This window comes from Maylandia zebra, linkage group LG23 (assembly GCF_041146795.1).
Source record: "Maylandia zebra isolate NMK-2024a linkage group LG23, Mzebra_GT3a, whole genome shotgun sequence".
In the NCBI taxonomy this organism is placed as follows: domain Eukaryota; kingdom Metazoa; phylum Chordata; class Actinopteri; order Cichliformes; family Cichlidae; genus Maylandia; species Maylandia zebra.
Window position 1 is genome coordinate 5917082 of NC_135188.1, and position 20871 is coordinate 5937952.

Below are 20871 nucleotides of genomic sequence, written 5' to 3' on the forward strand. Positions count from 1 at the left end.
ACTGTTCATTTGTTAAACTTATACACAGTTCAGAGGACAACATCAAACAAAATGTTTACACAAAATCATTTATTTACACTTGTTCGTTCGTACATTTATACCAAATTTAATACAATACACAATTTACACATAAAGACCTAATTCAGAGAGAAACAAAGCATTCAGCATCTCCATGCAATAGTTAGCATTACAGACTATTATCAAGAGCTGATTTATGTAATTCTTTTACTACTCAGGATTTCTTCCTGGGGTGCAGTGGCAAGTATGCAACTCTCTCCATGTCCTCCAGAAAGCGGTGGAAAGGTGTAAGGCTGACCGTCTTGTGAATAAATTATGATCTCCCTGAGACCCTGCTGGACTATACAGAAGAGAAAATGGATATGTCTGTTTACGCTTAAGTTTCTGATAAATTGTGGATGGTTTCTGGTGGATTCAGAGACTTGTGCTTTTCTGCAGAACAGAGGCAAACTCAGGTCAAGTATTTTGAATAGAAATCCACTCCTTAGATTCTTTTTTTTTTTTTTCGAATATCAGTTGCCACAAAAAACCTCAAATTTTGCCAGATGGATTGAAATACACTTGAAAATATCCAATTTTCTACCATTCAAGAATTCTGCAAAGCTGTAACTATACCAATAGTATGCTTTAGACATTAGTTCCCCGTTTTGGGAAAAACGCTCATTCTCCTCCTTGCCAGAGTTTGGAGATGAGAATAGTGATGATACCCTTACATCAGTGGGTTCATTAAAAAAATACAGCCAGTACCCAGCTAACTCCAAATGTCAAACAATTTATTTAGAAGTTTAAAACACAAATACATAAATCATATTCATGATTCTGACACTAAATAAAGTAAAAGGTTTGCCACTACTACTGCCAACGAGTCAAGATAAACAGTTTCTTTTAATTAAAAAAGGAATATTTTCATCTTCTTTTATCTGTTGGTTTCAGGCTCAAACTGTCTTTATTTGATTTTAAAGTATCTGGAAACTTTTTCTTGAGCGATTAAACCAAACATTGCAGAGGTTCTTTAATCTCCTTTGAAGTTCCCTAAAGACAAAGTGGCTGTTTGGAGAGCACAGCTTATTTTTCCATGCAAAGCCTTACATAATGGTTTACTCAGGCTATTATTGTTACCTTGTCCTTCAAGCTCTCCTGATAACTTCTTCTCATGAATAAGCCAATTCTCCTGTCAAAGCATTCCCTGAAGAAAATCTGCATTCTTCCATGTGCAACCACTTTCAAAGCTCAAGATTCTGTAAGTGATGGGCTATGAGGCCAAAGACCACTAATATTTTCCCTTCTCTTTTTTCTTTTTCAAACCGTACCCTGAAATGATTAAACCCATCACTAGATAATCTTGCTTCTCTTTTTTCTGATGTCTTTGGTCTAACATTTCCTTTAGTTGCTCTACATCTGTTTGGCCCCTTCAGCTGACCTCACAAACTATTGCATTTTATAGGACTTATCTCTTCCTACACCTGGATTCAATCATCATCTTTCTTACGGGGTGGAAGCTGTATCTGCTGCTGGGACATGTTTGTTTCCAACTGGACATCTGAACTGTTCGTTCACACACAGCCCACAGGCCTGTGATTAGAGAGGTCAATGATAATTCTGAAGTTTGCACAGGCTGCCAAGCTATAGATCTATGTTTGGAGTGCTGTTATGTGCTCCACATAGAAAGATTTATAAGTTTGAAATGATACCATTTACAGCATATTAAATGATAAATCTGTTGCACATCAGAACTAAAAATATAACAGCACAAATGAACTGAAAAAAAAAAGACATCTTCAAATGTTAAATGTGCAGAGAGCTCGGTAGCAATTTCAAAGGAAATATGTGTCCATAATACTCTTGTGCCCAATTTATTGCTGATTGCTTAAGTTCAATTTGGTTGTTTGTGAAAGTCAAACTGTTTTTACAGTTCTCAAGAGAATATGTAATTTATTTTCTAATTAGCAGCAGGCTTATATTTACTTGTCAGCCTCTTCTGGTTTCTCCAAGGTCCATAGTGCACCTTATTCATTTTGGGATTAGTTCAGCTCGAAGGGTTTCTCCCATGGGTCCGCAAAACCCCATACTGCAGATAAACAATAGATTTAATCACTGAGTAAACTCCATGCCTATTACTTAGTTCAGTTAAAGTAGCCAAAAACTCAATTCATGTGTCTATTTCCATATCCATATGGCGTTATAGTCTACATTTATTTGTATTGCTACTCATACTTTTACACAGCTTAATAAAAACCTGACTTGTAAACACAAGTTGTGTTTCTTCTGAATTCTCATGCTTAAGAAATCATGTTTTGTTAATTAAGAAATGACAATGGAGTTTTTTTGTCCTACTAACAAGATTGCAAACTGAAGTCAAAAAGATTATTGTAAAGTCAGCAGATTCATGCTACAAAGAATGAAAAAAAAAAAAAAACAGTGACTCAGAGAGTCAAAGAGTTGCACAACACAACTTCAGTTATTGGCTGAAAATCACACAACTAAATCAACAACAAGATTCTTGTGCAAGGAGCCACACAACATGCAACATGAAAAACTTATTTAATTCACCAGCAGCACTTTTCATGAACTGTTATAGTTTGAAACATGCTGAATTTTATTCATTCTCAAGTTTAATGATATTTATTGCACTTCAAGATATAAAGGCAGCTCATAAACACTTTGCCCTAGAACAAAAACAAAGTTCATTTAGACCCTGAAAGAGCTTCTTGCTGAGAATGAAAGTATTGAGGAATAGATTATTATAAGTAACACTTTGTTTGGTGATGTTCTAATGTGGAATGTGCAGAGGGGGGGAAGGAAATCATGTCATGCTTCCAAAAACAATTATCGTTATTTTGAAGCGCCAGTCTAGAGTAAGGTCCTTGCTTGTCATGACGACAGCCTCAGTCTTCCACATTTTAAGTAAGTGTGGAAGAACGTCTGTCTGAATCACAGTTGGCAATATGGTACACTAATGAAAAACACTGAGAAGCATGGCTGAAAAGATTCTCTGTTCACTGGGTGGCATGCTTCACCCCACTGTCTCTTTTGCATGTTCCTCCACTTCATGGAGAGTTTCTGAGTTTGTATAATAAGGGCTCAGTGTCTGCTTCAGACAACAAGGACCTCACGTTGGTTTCTCTCTGATCTTGAGGAAAAGCATGACTTCAGTGGAAAGCTATGGCCAATTACCAAGTGTTTGGGGTCTACCATAGTATTTATAGTTTTTAAATTTCTGGTTTTGGGTCAAGCATCAAGATATGTCAGCAAAAACACCCACTATGGAAGTGGAATGCCACAAATTAGCTCTATAAAAGTTCCAATTTCAACCCTCAATTTAGTGTATTCATTCATAAAATGAGAGCAAAGTCAATAAAAGCTGGTCACCAAGTTACATAAAAACAAATGATACCTGTCTTTTACCGTGGATGGGAGAAATTAATATACCAAATTCTTCGAATAAACGTCAGACCTAATGAGTTTTCTAAATTGATGTCTGTCTCGGGTTTGTGATTTTCATAGTAAAGGAGGGATTCACACTCATCAGCAGACAGACAATCTTCTGAACTTGATGCCATCATATGACTCTCAACTGAAGACCTAACAATATAAAGAAAAGATTATTATAGATATATCATTTTGATGTGATTGCTAGTGTAAACACTGATCAAATTATATTATTTCAACCTACTTTTTATCACTTCTGTTGGCATTACTGAATGCGTGTAGATACTCTTCTTCTGGTGGTTGAGGTGACTCTGCGATTCTGGGTCCTACCCCGTTGCTCTGAAGGATAAGCAACTACCTGGGTGGATGATCTCCTCATCTGCAGACCATCTAACTCTCTCATGTCCCTCGCCATCTGAGACAAAGTTTGACCTGGGTTGGTCTGCAGACGCTGGAAAAGGCTTTCCCTGTTGATTTTCCTCTCTGGACAACTGAAGGTAAGTGCAACTCCAGAGTCTGACTTCATCTCTCTGGAGAAACCATCTGAGGTGCCATCGAAGCAGCGCCCAATAGCGATCTCTTTGGCCACTCTAGGGTTCTGGTCTGTGACTGTGTAGATACCATAGTTGTGTCCCAAAGGGTCAACGGGTGCTAACATGGTGAAAGCATGAGACTCATTGTTTTGAGCCACTGGTGGATGTTTAATGAGATACTCTTGTAGGAGGTTGTTGGTGTTGATCCTGCGGCAGTTACCTTGTGGAAGGATTGATATGAGGGACCGGTCCACCTCAGCTTGGTCAAATAACATGCCACTGCATTTGAACTCTACACATGCTGCTGAGGTATTGGACTCTCGCATATCCCGAGTGCTGCGAATGTCTCTAATTCCATAAAGCTGGCCCTTTGTCTCTCGGTGTGTTCCTCCCAGATTCCTTGACCTGACCATGACTTCTTTCTGTCCAAGAATTTTAATCTTGATGAAGCATGCTCTAAACTCTTGGGGGTTAGGCCACCAGGACAGGTAATCTCCTGTCCAGGTTGTCAAATCATTCTCCTCAAAGGGAACAACGTTGTATTCATACTTGTCCTTTTCTACTCTAAAAAACCTGAAATGATTAGCATCAACAGGGGCATTTTCACAAGCTATTAAATTCTGATATGGATATATTGGCCCATTGGTCTCATCAAAATTGTTTTGGTTAGGCTTTGCCAAATTGATTTTGAAGGCAGTTTTCTTTAATGCTGGATCATCATGGTCTGAACGCTGGTAGTCTATTTTATCTAGATAGGGCTGAGAGACTCCAATGATGTTTGGATTCATCTTTGGGGAGGAAGGAGCTGCCTCTAGTTCCTCCCCACCCAGCATTGCTGTGACATAAGCTGTGTAAGCATCAGGCTTCTGGGCATCACAGAAAGCTGGTAAACAGGCCCCATTAGGTCCTGTTATGACACTGTCAAAGCGGCCCCATGCCCTGGGATTAGAAGAATAACCAGGCTTGGGCTCCAAGTTTATCAAGCTAATCACGATACCCTCCAGCTGTTCAGTAGGTAGGAACTTGTCACTCATGTAGGCACGAACTTTGACATAGCAGCGTCTATTTTCAGGTACGTCTAAATTGAAAAGTCTGCGTTCTCTGATTTCCATGTTGCCTATGAGGAATGTGCGCTCCTCGCGCTTGCTCCTTCCATGACCACCAGTAGTTGTTGTGCTGTAAGAAAAGTCGCTCTCCTCTTCCCAGACTCCTGTGTCGGGATTTAAAGACCACAGTTTCATCTGGGGAATATGTTCTTGCATTTTGACGTGCTGTGTGTCAAGGAGGACTTGGACTGCGCCAGCTCCAAGTACCTCCTTGTTGGAGTCATCTCTGAAGTCTACAGAAAACATGCCATAGGTCCTTAAAGGAAGCATGTCACCTTCATCATCCACAAAGTTAAGGTCGCCAGGGGCAGCTGCTGCAGTAGTGATGTTTCTTGGGTCAATGAATGTGACACTGGCTTTGACAGTTCCTTCGTAGATTTCTCCATTGTCCTTATGAAAAGAATTAGGAGGAATAACCAACTGCCCTATGGGGTCTTCATCTTTAATTTCTCCAAGGCTAATAAAATTGGTCTCTCCTGCATTGATATCAATTGGTGTTTGTTTTCTCATCACTTTCACATCGTGGTAAATAGATCCACTTTTCTTGTCAAAGATGAACACCTTGGGCGTGTCAATAAACTTTTGACTAGGATCAACAAAATTTACAACTAATCTCTGTGTGTCAGGGGTGATTCTTAATGTGAAGCCTCCTTGGTATCCAGTGGTACCCACTCTCTCTTTACCAATGTAGATGTGCCCAAAACGCAGAGGCTCATTATTGTCAGCTGTGACTACTCGACCTCGAACCAGCACAGTTGGCTGCACACACTTCTGACAACCGCACTGTATCACAGCACGGATGGGGAGGCTGTAGCTACCACAGTCAATAATTCTGCTTTCCATATTTTTAACACCACAACAGAATCCAGCTCCATCTCTGCAGCCCATATCAAAATCTAGGGAACCAGCACATTTGTTGTGAGGACAGCGGCCAGCATTGTAGTACTTGGAGTCAGTCCCGGGTTGAACACAGTCTGTGGGTAGCCTGATGAGATGTGTTTCAGGGGTAGAATTGCATGCTGGTGCTCCTTTGTCTGTGAAATAGACAATAAATGACATTAAGCTTTTGTTCTTTCATCATCATGAAAGAAATATTGCCATAAATTTTAAGTTGACTGCTGTGTAATGTGACTTTGATGGTGTTTCGGAAGTAAATGCAGAGTTAACATATTAAAAACAGGGCAGTTCATGTTCTATTTGCTTTGCTGTATCTGCTCTTGAAAGTTTGTCAAATATACAATCTAGCATTAAAATAAAATTGCTGGTTTGAGGGTAATTGCATATTGATTTATAAGCATAATGTGGAACAGGTATAGAGAATAGTTAGAACTTGCTGGTGGAATGTATAAAAATATTTATACCTTTATTTTTCACACATGGATGCTCACATTAAAAACACAGTACACACAAACGTCCAAGGTCTGCATGACCTGAAAGTGCATTTAAGTGGCCAAGTTGGATTGTGAAATATGCATAAAATGGTAATTAGACTTCAAGCTTAAGAAAAGGTTTCTTCACCAACCATCCAATTGGGAACTGGAAGGAACGACCAATTGTTCAACAACCCACTGGCAGCATAATTAGTATGCAGGATATCATGGCTGTTTGTAGTTAAGTATCCCTGTCAAGCTCACCATCTCCCACATAAGTCAATAACTGCAAAGACATGAAGCAGTTTGATTTGTAGATTGCTGTATTGTTTTGCAAGTTTCCTTTGATCATGAATTATAAAACATATAACCTCCTGAACAGCTGTAAACATATTGTGTTATTCAAATTAAACTTCTGCATTATGTGTAAGGGGAAAAGAAACTATTGGGATGAAGGCATGTTTATCATCCCGCTCTGAGGTGCAGGTGTTGTTCTGCACACATAAAGTCTCTCCAGCCATAATGACTTTTGGAGTACAGGGATTTGTCTGTTGCCTAGAATTGATTGCTTTAGCACTGTTCCATGAAAAGCCTGTTTGTTAATCTGTGTCTTAACTAACAAGCACCTGGAGAATATAAGCTGTGTATGTGGGGTTCTCCCACATGGATGTGGAAAGACATACTTGTCTGAGTCTGAGAGAGAAAAGAAACATAATTTATTGACAATCTTGGGTTTCATCTCAACACTGGGTGTTCTGGAAAAATTGGGTTTGAGGTTTTACAGTGTCCAGAGCCCTCTCACACAATAAAGAATCCCTGTTTAGAAAGCTGTAGTTTCAACCAATGTAAACACAATAAAAATCTATTCCTCCAGGCTCTGCCAGATCGTAAGACTGATATTTTTCATTTTCCCATGTTGGTTTTTTTTTTTAATGAAAGATAGTTTATTAACTGACTTTCTCCTCTCTTTCAGTTGTAAGCCACTGTGGTTTTGTTTGATTCCTCTTAATGCGTAGACATGGCTCATGGATGACTTGGTTTGAGCTCAGCACTGACATTCCTCTTTAACTGTGTATTCAATCTCTGAGGCAGCTGCTCTTTATACAGTAGAGTTGCGGTTGTTTGCTTTTTGTCAGTGGTTATACTTGAACCAGTACAAGACATTGACTAAATACGTCATTGTCAAATGCACTCGGGTGGTAGCCATCCTGAGCAATAATCCCTGTGTGCCGCTTTCTATCATCATAGCAAATTATTTCTTCTCAGTCTGATGAAGATTAATTACATTTTACTAGAACTTTACTATTTTTACTTAAAGAACAACCTTGAAACAGAAAAAACACTGGTATTCAGTGCTTTGCATGCAGTACATGTAAATACACTATATAACTTTTTCCAAGGGTCACACATCTGTCATTCTCTTAGCAGGACTACATACATACTACTAGTCTGCATTTCATAAACTTGGTGCGGAGGTGGTGCATGGGCAAGGGAAAAATCTTATTGGTGCCAATCCAGATCAGCGTCTTCACTTACAAAAAACTAAATGGGGCATTAGCTCTGGCAGAGGAAGTGGTTTCTTTGTTTCTGCCATTCTTGTTTGGTGCTACACATACCAATTACAGTAAGGAAGGCGGGGGAGGACTTGATGCTTCCTGCAGGGCTGCTGGCTTTACAGTAATACTGTCCCGACTGCTCTGGCTTCAGATCTCGCAGTACAAGCTCCTCTTCATACTTGTATACCTTCCTGTCCAGCAGAGTCCCATTGTGATACCTTGATAAACAGACACAAAGAAAGAAACAGAGAGAGTGATTTGTTCTTCACTTTACTTTTTTACATTATTGTCAGCCACTAATCAGAAGGTCGGTGGTTCGATCCCAGGCTGCCTCCCGGCTGCATGCCAAATATCCTTGGGCAAGATACTAACCCCATGTTTGCCTACTGGTGGTGGTCAGAGGGCCCGGTGGCGCCAGCAGCCTCGCCTCTGTCAGTGCGCCCCAGTGCAGCTGTGGCTACAATGTAGCTTGCCATTGCCAGTGTGTGAATGTGTGTGTGAATGGGTGAATGACTGAATGTAGTGTGAAGCGCTTTCGGGTCCTTAGGGACTGAGTAAAGTGCTATACAAATGCAGGCCATTTACCATTGTGGAATGTTTATTGAACTTTAATCAGCTAAGCAATTATATTTAAAATTATATCTAAAATGTTAGCAAATATGCCACCAGTTATACTTATTTTGATGATTTATGCTAACAATGACTGTACAATGACTTTCATAGGAAGATTTATCAGATGACTTTAGCTTATAGAGCTTATGTTTTAGTTTTATAACCTGTAACTTAAAAACTATACATTTCATAAGTGTAGGAAGGACTGTAGCTATTTTTTGAGTGTTATTCTATGAGAGTGTGCCAACAATGATGTTCATCTCACCAGTAGTATTTGTCAGGTGTTGGTGATCCTGCTGCCTTGCAGCACAACAGCACCCGTCCTCCCTCGTAACGCACTTTATCCTCTGGGTGCTTCACAATGTACGGCTTTTCTGTGGAAAGCAGAAAGGAGCAAATCATCAAGACTTTACTCTGATTGTTGTGAATGGTGCCGCAGGTCATAGAGAGCTCATAAAATTCAAATATTACACTTTATTCGCCCGTCGGTCTCTGAGCTTGTGAAAAATGATTGTTGAGGGAATTGCCTTTTCGAAAGCAGCTCAAGTCTATTTTTATTTGGTTTCCATGCAACCAAGTCACTGCTCAAAGCTATGTAAAGTCTCACAATAGTCCAAACTGTTTATGTTGTAGAGCTGTCAATTTCCTGTTTTCAGTCGTCTGAGAATATGATTGAAGGATCTGTAGACTATGTGGAATAATAATAATGCTAGTCTTGTAATAATACCTATTTTAAGAACAACCCAAAATATGTAATCACTTTTCTTTCATTTATCTGCACTTACCAGCTGATCTAAGAATAGCCCGGACCCAGGACATGCCTGTGGTGTTACTGGAAGTGGACACAGTGATAGGGGCAAACTTCTCCTTCCTGATGGTGATTAAAGTTGGGCTGGAAGAGCAGATTCCTAGGAGCTTAAAGTGACCCATAGCATCTGTACGGGCACGGATGACCTTGGGATGGCTGGCTAGTGACACAAAGGCTCCTGCCACAGGGACACCGGTCACACTGTAGATATCACCATGTAGGATGTGGCCTTTGCACACGCAGTGACTGCAGTCTTCACTGGGATGGCCTTCAGTGCACACATACTGGCATTTGGCTTTTGTAAAGAAAGCGTTGAGATGTTAGCAGATACTGATCAAGACACCAAAGTAAAGAAATGCCTCACTACAGCTAAATGCAGTGTGGCTTTGCATACCTGGGCATGGAGTCTTTCCACATTTCTGGATTTCAACAGGCCGTCCCACACACTGCACTGTCGCTGAAGTCCTTACGCAAGTCCTTCTCCTAATCCTGCGACCTCCACCACAGGTCACTGAACATGACCCCCAGGGACCCCATGGACTCCATTTAGCTACAAAAAGACACAACGGAAGGGAGTTTCAGTGAATCATTCTATCAAATGGATTGTTAACTCCCTTGTGCTGACTATAGGATTTCTAAAGGATTTAGCTGCATTTAGAACTTTACTGAAACAGCTTCAATCAATAAGACTGTTGCTATTAATGGAAAACATAAATTAATGATACAGAAAATATACTGTGAATAAATGGAATTTTCCATTTTATAGCTGAAGGAAATGTCCGTAAATGGTACAGAGAGTATACTATAAATCTACAGAATTTTCCGTTTTATCATTTACAGAAAAGTCCGTCAAACTTCCGTAAAAAAATCAGAAAATGTACTGGCAGAAAATTACCAGGACATTTTCCGTTTTTCTACTGAATTTTTTTTACAGTGTACTGAATGGTTTAAAAGGAATGTTTTGGGGAATTCACCAATAAAAAGGGACATTATGAATCACTTTGTTGATTAAAATAGTTTATGTGTAGTTCAAAGACCATATTCTCTACACTAGCTTAGGGTCCTGTCCGAAATTTGGTGGTGATTGATATTTGGCTGTTACCTGTACATGGTGGGGTGGTGCACTCTCTTCTCTCTGAATGGTGCCCCTGACATGCTGGCACCAACAGCAGAGGCATGAGCTGTGCGCTCACACATTTCCTTCGGCGGACTTGGACACCCACGTCATTACAAACTGTGGTTGAACAGGGGCCCCACTCACTCCATTCAGTCCAATAGCTCTGCACTAAAAACATATTACAGAGGACAGAGGGACATTCTAATCTTGAAAGATGTAGCTATGCACCAATGTTTACAATGTTTAATATTTGTTTAGTTTTTGTAGTGTTTTGGCTAAATATTCATTTCTGTGAAGAAAAAGCTTCCACAGCCCTGGGCTGCTGTAATCGGCTCTACCTGGGGGGCACTGGAAGCGAACATGGTAGTTAGAACAAACGCGACCATGTGGCTGTTCCTTGTTGATGCACCAGAATCCCTTCTCCAGACTTGAATGAACCACTTCCCCAGTTTCTGCCGCTGCCACCCAGTCTGTAGTACGAGCCTCCATGGCTGTAGGCCGTGCACAAACTCTCTCTCTGTAATAGAAACGAATTGCCTCCAGGCGCTCATAGTCTCCATTTCCCCCAGGATGGTCAATGTTGAACCAAGATGTCCATTCAGTCACGCCTGGAGGCGCATGAAGGGAAGACGTGGATGAAAACCACAAAGATAGAACATTAGAAAAAACTAATAATTGTGGTGTGGAGGTTGGAGCTAGTTTTACATGGGGGGAGACTGTTAAGAATTAAGAAAGACTTGAACAGCAGGGATGGGTTACAAGCTTTCAGGGGTCTGCAACTATCATCTGAAACTGACTTCATATACTCCAGGGAGCTTTGTATTGTTGAGGATCTTTCCATGCCCCCTGGCTTGAGTCATGAGGCATTCTGTTTAATTTTCCATCTGTGGCATGTTCTGAAACCTGAACAATTTCCTACTGAGAAACATGAGGAATTACAAATAAAAGGAACCGATTAGCCTCATGTGATAGATTGTTTTCCTTTTAAAGTAAAGCACTGCTTTACTCCCAAACAATAATGTCCACCAAGAATTGATTATGTGTTAACTATACAGCTGTTTCTGTATAGTTAAAAAAAAATGTTGTTTATTGAAATGCTCCTAATTGTATTAATGTTGTGGTTTAAAGCTGTTCACATCACGGAAAGCTGACTGAGGCAAACGATCCTCCCAGCTATGCTAACAGTGAATGATTAGAAAGCAGATTAGTCATACATCTTTTGTACAGAAATGTCTTTTAGTGTTACACCTCTATCTGTTCTTAATAACTGCTGAAAAAACTGTGATATGAGCTGCAAGATAACCTCATCCACATAAGCAATTATAGTTTTAAAAACTCCCACTCTTTGTTTTACTTCACTGATCAGAAACACAGTTTCCATAACAACAGGCCTTTAGTGGAACAAACAGGAATTATTATGGTGCACGAAGTGATTTTTATTTAGCTTTGGGTCCAGACTTGAGCCCTGTCTTTATTTGCTTCTATTATTCCATTGAATAAAGTATCTGTAATTAAGTATTTTTGTAATTAACTATTATTACTACTGTAGCCAAGGATGTCTAGACAGCATCGCTGGATGACTTAGACAAAGTTAAAAGGACCATCTTTTTTCTGTTATTTCCAAGCAGATGTGTTCTTAAAAGCAATGGACACCATACAAAGACAAAACACACTGCGTCTAAAATTATGTCTCGGCCTCATGCCTTGGAGTTTAAAGTTTTCTGAGTTACGAGTCTGCAAAGGAGTAAAATCTCTGAGGTAACATCTTTATTGGGCGCTAAAGGATTTACCTTGAGTCTTTAAAGTTTTAGTCACAGCCATTAGTAAGGCTGCTAAATCAGCAAGTCAAATAGCAATAACGAGCGTACTGATAGTTTTATAATACTGGCCAGGATCTGCCTGCACTTTTGCTTTCAGCTGATATTTAAACTCTGGCGGTTTGAAAATGTCTGCCAAAGAATTAGCTCTCAATCTCCCGCCGGTACCTGTTGTCTGTGAGTCAGCGTACATGTTGAAGGCCACTCTCCGTCTCTTGTCTGAATGACTCTCAGTTCTCAGTGATTCTGCGTACACAAGAAAACAGCTGGTTATAGACCGAGCTTACACTTTTTGTCCTTGAGAAACTTTAAGAAGAAAGAAAAGAAATTCTAGAAGTCATGTGTTGGAGATGAGAGTGTGTTACCTTTTTGAAAATATCTATACTTGTGCTTGCTTAAACTACACTATTGATAAAATCAAGTTTTCAATGTGTGTGCGTTTTGAACAGCTGCTGCGATTTACTCCAATTTTGTATGGACACGTGCACGTTTTGCTCTTTCTTCGAGGCAAGGAGACTTTCTGCTTAAATAACAACAAACTGAAGATTTATTCCCTTTTCTTTCTCTCAGATGTAAGCTTTCATCTATCCATCACTTTTCTTTTTTCCTATATTTCCCCTTTCACTCCTCTCTGTCTTCTCTTTTATCATAGCTGCTCTTCAGCAGCGGCACTCTCTAATCCCTATCTAATCTCCCCCAGAAATCTTTGTCATGCATCTTCTCATTCTTCAGTCCTTCTTGCCCTCCTCTGTCCTCCCTTCTCCTCTTGATCCATCAATAAGCACCTACTGTTGAGGATGTTAATGAACCTTCAGTTGAGAAAATCTGAACCTGCAGAGTCATCTGATATTCTGTGCAGAAGCTTTCTGTTCACCTCTTTCTCTTACTCAAACACATGCAGCAATTTCATGCAAATTGGTTTTATTTGAAGGACATATGACTGCAAAATATGTATTGAACACAAACTGCATGCCTACATCACTAAATAAGTCTTACATCATCTTCTTTTAAGCGCGTGTGTTCATACACACAGCAGTAGATGTAAGAAGTAAGCAAATACTAACCTTTTAGAAAAAGAACGATATTAAAGCTGGCATTCATGTAATTTTTTTCCCTTTGATTTATTAAGCATGCACCGTACATTTTCACGCATGCTTTGATGTGCAATGATTCATTTTCCTGCGGCACAATTTTTTTTATGTTTTGAAAAGCGTCAGTTGTTTGCTTGACATTTCTCCTTTCGCTAGAAACTCTGGGAAGAAATGTGAAATGTGGCCATGCGGAAAAAATAAATGTCAGTCTGTGACAGAAACAAAAAGTGGCTTATGTCACTTTAGTGTGCGTGTGTAATATGTGCAAGTGCTTAGAACTGTGGGAGAGACGCTGCTGAGTTTACGAGCAGAGACGCCCAGCACAGAGACCGGTATCGATCCCAGTCCCCGCTGGTTTTACAGCTCACTTCAAGTCTTTCGTTTCATGCCAGCACATTTCTTTTCAAGCCCTGATGGCTTTTGATAGATTTACCAAAAGAAGGATAACAGTTCAGCAGGACAAACATCAACTTCACATTTTAAGGTAACGTAGACAGTCAGCTGACCTTCATGGTTGTTGATTTTTTTATGCCCTTGGCTTTAAAAACCATTGATATTTTTCCAGATCAGCTTTGTCTCTCTGATACCCTGGAATGACTTATAAACAGAAGCAAATGCTTTCACACTGATCTGGTGAGCAGATGTGGCTCTTCCTGCAGATTTAGTTTAGTAAATCAGTTCAAATAGTTTTTTCACAATTTTTTTTTGTCTCCCGAGCAGGTAAAGCACAGTTTTTCTCAGTGACAATGATGTTCACAAATCATCAACACATCCCAGAAACAACATCAGAGATCTCTGTCCAGAAGTCCTGGGAACAACTAAGATACTGCGCAGGACCCTCAAGCTCCCAGGCCTCTGGTACAGGACCCGAGCTTGAAGGATAGACCACCCGCAGGGGCAAGAGGGGATTTTTTTTTGTTCATTTTTTTATGTGTGTCTGTGTGCACAAAGAAGCCTTTTCTTTCTTTTATTAAAAATGAATTAAAACTCCTGTGGCTAATTAATAATGCTCCCCATCCTGAAGCGCATGTTATTTCCAAGAAGTTCCAAAACACTATTTCGGCTCCTGTTACATAACATTTTTCTTTCCTTTTCACACCAGAGCAAAGGGAATTCACAGCAGAACCGCAGGATTATCATTTCAAGATGTCTGATAATGATGAAAATGAAATGGCAAACAATTCTGTGGATTATAGGGTGACTAATGGTTTTAGAAAGCAGACAGAGGAAACCCAGATCAGCTACAGAAGAAGGCAAATGTTGGGGTAGTGACCTTAGTAATGGCTGGGATGAAGTGGCTTGGCTCCCACAGCGCACTCAAAGCTTATTGTGCTTCTGAGGGACATGTTAACACATTATGAATTTTAAATGCTAGGGGATTTTATGGGGGCACTGCTTCATGTGGCTGGAATGTTAGCGAATTTACCTCATCAAGAGGCAAGTAACACACGTTTTTCAAGCCAACGGGACCAAAGTTAGAACTTATTATTTCCTTTTTAAGCTTTAGGAAAATACACCCTAAAGGGACTGACTGGTGCACTATACCTTGTTCATGGGTTTGGGGTTTTTTTGTGAACAGAAATGTCTTTACGCTTTGACTTTTTGCAGCTGCTGTTACACAACCCAAACGTTGTGTATGTTGCTTCTGATTTTCTGATTTAACGGCCCATTTGGCGCTTGTCAAATCACCGCTGAACAATAAACTTCTTTTATGACGTGACATGTTGTGGTTTAGCTTTGTTTAGATCGCATGGTTAAGTTTAGGAAATAGATGCAGTTTGGTGGAAACGTGAGGCTGTCCTGTTAGAAACAACTACGTTAGTCATTTCAAAATGAAATATGTTTACATTCAAGTGCCAGCAGTTTTAGCCATGCTCACCATCATAAACCTTGGACAAACCTTGGACAAGGTAACAAGATAGCTGCACTGGTGCGTTCGAAGAGATCTGCATCCTTTTCCACATATAGCAACATGGTAAGTTCCTGAATACCAAGCAATGTCACTTATATGTCTGAAACATAGCTACTGGATTACTTTTCATCCACCGCTGCATTCATTGTCCTCTTTATCCACCATAGGTCTGTTGTGACAACTGCAAGTCTTATTTTAGAGAACTAGCTTTGGGTTCAATGATTTACGTCACAGTGGTTCATTCTGAAATACAGCTGGTTCACTTACAGCCTGGCTGCACAGAGGCAAATCCACTAAGCCCTGGTGCCTTTGTGAAGGACAGCCTTGCTCTCCTTCACTTTCTGAGTGAGAAATTTCTACCTTAGCCAAAATCTAATAAAAAAGCTGCTGAAGAGTGGAACTGTGGAGAAAATGGAGGACCTTATGAAGTTTCACCCAACACGATTTCACTCATATTAAGGAGGTATGGTTGTGCCAGATGCAGGCTGGCAGACAGATGAGGCTAAGTAAAAGGTCTGGATCCTGTTTATTTATAATATTCCAGATCCCTACAAGAAGGAAAAGATGTGAAAACACCAGCTTCCTTCCTCGTGTTACATAACCTACTAGACAAAGCACAGCTCGCTCAAAGAATGGGGTTATGCTTTATTTGTTGATGTCGCTCGTGCTCGGGCTCAGGAGTGTGTGTGACAGCTGCCAGAGGAGTCCTCTGTTAATAACAGAGGCATTCCATCCATGAACTGTGTATGCATTGTGTGTGGGGGCCTGTGTATGTGATGATCCGTTTGCCATGTCATCTGGAAGTTGTTTATGCGTTTGGCTAGCTCCTTAACTGAGGTGTGTGTGGTTTCAGAAAAGTCTGCTCTTTCTCTCAGTGCCTATCTCTCTCTCTCTTTACCCCAAAGTTTCTTCTTCTTCCCAAAAGGCTCTCAAGCTCTCAGCAGTTTTGTCCGTGACATTAACTAATGGTGGAAACCAACCACATGATTTAAGGATTTACAAAAGTATAACAGATGATTTGTGTATTTAAAGGAGGATATTTGTGGAACACCGCATTGTTTCCTTGATACTATTAAAAAACGTTAGTCAGTGTTGAATTTCTCAAGAAAAAATATCTGGAGGTTGAACTTCCCCACCTGTGCACAGGTACTGAGCCAGAAGCTGAAAATGTAAAGCAGCTGATTACTCCTGCAACAAATAATTTCTTGGCATCTCTTCTTGTGTCTGTACACATGAGTAGAAAAGAAAAGCAATGAAAGATGTGATTGTGGCTTGCAGCATGTCACTAATGGGAGTTTGCGCCTTTTCGTTTGATCCTATGTAATCTCTGCGTCAGTCATTAAAGTCAGCTGGCCAGACAGCTCTGTGCTTTATAGCAGACAGTGGTCAGCATCTGGAGAACTACCCCTCCGTCTGACTAACAGCCCTCCAGCTACTCACCAACTATTTTGGCTTTGCCTGAAAATTATGCAGAGAAGAGAAGAGAAGAGAAGAGAAGAGAAGAGAAGAGAAGAGAAGAGAAAGATTTAGACCCAAAGGTGGTAATACCACTGTTTTCCCCTCTAAGTTGGGCATTCAGCAGCAGCTGCCAACTTTAAATAGAAAAACAGCTTGTAAACCTCTAAGCTCTAAGGTGTGTGGAGAGGGTGACTGAGAAACAAGGCAAGGAGAGAATGTTTGGAGGAGGGAGTGTGATTGAGGGAGAGATAGAAGGGAGAAAGGTGGGGAAAGTATTTGTGGGGAAATACCTGAGGGAGACAGATTAGAAACAAAAGGCGAGCAGATGAAGACGAGCGGACAGATGGAGACACGCAGTCGTTACTTTAGCAGTGGATTGAATGCAGTTATGAGGGCTGAACTGGTCATCAAAAGTGAAAAGGAAAGAGTGAAATGCTGGCCAGTGTGACGGTGGAAAAAAAGGCAGTAAAGTAATTTTACCTGTTCTCCTATTCCTCTTTTTTATTCCATTTTGTCATTAAGCCGAGCACAAACCAAGCAGGTGGAAAAGTGGGCCACTGGGTTTGTGATTATTGCACCTTGTTTCCAAGGTAACTGCGTTTATATCTTTAGGGACTGCTCCCAATGTTAGAGGGTGAAATAAGGACAAAAATGCACCACCTTACTGCAAGATGTGGATGTACTGCTAAAGGAGCGTGGCATGAGGCGTTAAACTTTTAAGGTTGGAGTGTTCTGTTCAATCAGAGTCAGCATGAATCACCATTTATACATACACTTTCACTGGTCTCTAATCTTTTTATATATACTCATCAGTGAATGGCACAAAGACATTTACAGTTCAGAGGCTTCAGAGCCCAACAAGACATGGAGACTATTAAGGTGTATTCACACTCATTTGCTTTTATGAACTGCCAGCTCCTTCACTTTGGAAAAAAGAGAGAAAAACCTAATGTGAAGCAGCTGTAAGGCGAACAGAAAGTGACAGCTCTGGAAAAAGTGCTGCTACTGGTGTCATTCAGGAAGAATGGCAAACTTTCAGTGGACGATAAGAGTGAAGTTTGCTGGGAAGAACTTCTAATCTCATCTGGAAGAAACTGTGTTGTGCTAATGTCTGCAGATAACCAACACTTAACCAGCATTAAAAACCGGGAGCTACATTAGAAAAATAGTGCAAAAAAAGCTATAATTTCAAACTGGATCTTGGTCAAGTAATAAAAGCTGGACACAATTTTCATAAAGCAGGCCTTCCGTTTGCTGATAGTGGCGGCTACTGTGAAATTGTTGTTGTTTTGTGATTAAACGAGACTGCAGGGACAGTTTTCACGACCTCTTCTCCTTAACATCCCACTCCATCTCCATCCAACTCCTTTGTGTTATTAAAAGTGCAGGAGAAACATGCATATGGCTTTAGATTCGAGATTTCAAGATAAAGAGGTAATAAGGCAGTCTTATCGCACGTTTCCATCGCTTCAAAGGATGTTACTTTGACTTAGTTTTACATTGCCAGAGACTTATTATCCCCGTAAAAAGTATTTCTACTTTCCTAAACCTAACCTCAAACCACATCTTCTTTCACAACATTTTGTGATTTACAATACGGACTTTATGACTTCACATCCCCAGAAGGGAGTAGGCTGACTTTGAACACAGATTAATGTCCCAACAATGTAAGTAATCCAAGTACACAGACACTAATCATGCACTACTCTTATCATATGAGCTCATCTTCAGACATTTGTCTAAATTCTTTCAACATCCCGCTCTGACATCCTTAGGGAAATGCCGTCAACTTGGGAAACTCTACAGTTACTGTCAGTTGTGCGGCACATGTGTTAATACTCATAAACTGGCCCTCTTTCTTGTGTGATTATGAAATGAAAACTGAAAATTGCTCAAGGTTCATTTTCAACATTTGCAGTTTCACGAGCATCATTTTGTTGGCAAATCTGTAGTTACAACAATTTCTTGGGATTGTGTCATTCTGACATGATAATAATATATTAGCAGTTCAATCATCAATCTTCACCTACCTTGGCTCAGAGCCACCGAGGCCAGGAAAGACAGCAGCAGCGCCACTTTATTTAATCCCAACATTGTGCTGGCGATTCTCTACAGCATCGATACGAACTAATTCAGCTCTCAGCTGAGTGTAGCTACTTCAGGTCCTCAGGTGTGACTGAGGCTGTTGTTTGGACAAACTCTTGCCTCTGCTCCTTCGTGTGAGTTGAGTTGCTGAGCTGGAGACAGGAGCTCAGCCGTTTTTAAAAGAAGGGGCATCGGGACTGCACACCAATCCAGCCCCTCTCTTCTCACCATTGGCCAGTGAAATGCAACATCTGGGTCCCCCGTATCATGGTCCAAAAAAAGGTAAGGGTATGGTGGGGGAAGAGAGGGGAAGGAGCACACACACACGCAAGGAAAGAGAAGGCAAATGTGTACATGTGCCTGTGGTTACTGAAAGTAAAAGGGTGCTTTCCTGTTCTTCTTAGCTTTTTTTTTCACTATTTGTGGCTTATTTAAAGCATTACTTGCATTTGTTTAACTCAAGAGTTACATTGATTTGTAACCCCCCTCCACCCTATTGCACCAGCGAATACATATTTAGCAACACAACAGGTGTGTGGCTTCACGTGTGTGTTTCCATCTTTAAATCTCTATTCTAGTTTCTACGTGTGTCTTGTCAAGCAAAGAATTTTAGAACTTTAATTCCGGATGATTGAAAAATCTATTTTTATTTTTTCTCTTGCTTTTTTTAAAAGGCATTTAAAATATGAACGTCTAGCTGACACAATACATTTCCTTGTGATTTGCAATAATAATTCAAGACTGTGTTTATAAACAAGAGATGACAGTTATAATCATCTTCTGTAAATTGTCATGTCCTTTGCTGGCCCCCCTCCCAATCTGTGTTACCTTTGTCTTACCAGCAGACACGGGACAGTGCCAGATGCTGCTCTCCCTCGGGTTCAACTTCTGGTTCAGTTTTGTAACTCTTTAGCAGTTGCTGATTGCTGGGTGATGCACTGCCAAAGAGTGGAAGTGGCGTCATATGGCATGCTATTCAGGAAAGTCCTCAGAGCGCAGACACGAGACATGCTTATGAGGTGCAATGTACTTGGACTCGTTTACAGGATGTGAAGTGTTTTATTTAGTAAAGATCCTCGTAAAAGCAATGGAAATTAAATACACTAATTAGGCTGAACTGTTTAAACATCCCACTGGGTTAAAACTTTTAAAAAGGTGTTAAAAAGTCTCCAGAGTCCCCGTCTGCATCTTGATAAGGACTAAAGCTAATTTCGGTTAATTGGCTGAAAAGTAATGAGATTTATGTTTAGGTTCAATTCTGAAACCTAGAAAAATGTGCTTTTACTACTAATCTTATTATCAGTTACTTTTCACATTAAGAGTTTCCTGTTAAAATGATACAAAATACAATGCAGTCCTAAAGAAAGCACCAGTGTTTCCTGAACCTCCTAACTGCACCAGCCACCCACCTTCACCCTTAGCTCCCTGGCAAATGAAACTGGCTAAAAGGATCGTAAGGTTTCATATGTCAGATGAGCTGTTAGCAGCTCCACCAAACAAACAAGTCCACAGAATAAATACAGATTTGTGTATCAGAACTTTGTTTTTCCTTCTTTCCTCTCTCATTAATCATCCAGTGGCCCCCCACATTTTTCTTGTGACCTGTTAGACAGGCCTGCCCCCTGGGCTGGCAACCAGTGGAGTACCAGCACCAGCTCCATCTCAGACAGCTGAAGTATGAAATACTTCTTAATGAGGTAAAGACTCATTTTCCACCATTGCATGTGGATTACAGTTCAACAAGACAATATTTAGGAAATAGATTCCCATAAGTTCTCGGTTCTGTCACGAAGAAACATTAAGAAATGCATTTTTATTCTATATTTACTCAAGCTGTTTTGTGTTGTTTTGCTTGTAGTGTACTGTTGTTTATAGCACTCATACTCATCCCTAATTTCTTTTCTTTCCAAGGAGCCAGACTTTTTTGTACGTTTTTAAAGTGGTCAACAGGAGATTGAG

The 20871-nt window shown here is 40.3% G+C and overlaps 1 protein-coding gene across 1 annotated transcript; it reads right to left on the reverse strand.

Annotated features, from left to right (window-relative positions):
- Positions 1-52: 52 nt before the first annotated feature.
- Positions 53-19076, reverse strand: cilp2 (cartilage intermediate layer protein 2). Its single transcript, XM_004554896.3, has 10 exons — positions 18858-19076; positions 12535-12612; positions 10888-11157; positions 10535-10717; positions 9827-9982; positions 9410-9727; positions 8890-8998; positions 8073-8230; positions 3692-6120; positions 53-3600 (listed from the first exon to the last, which is right to left on the reverse strand). Exons 1-9 carry the CDS (start codon positions 18919-18921, stop codon positions 3713-3715), a joined length of 3744 nt encoding a protein of 1247 aa, XP_004554953.2. The 5' UTR covers positions 18922-19076; the 3' UTR covers positions 53-3600; positions 3692-3712.
- Positions 19077-20871: the final 1795 nt, after the last annotated feature.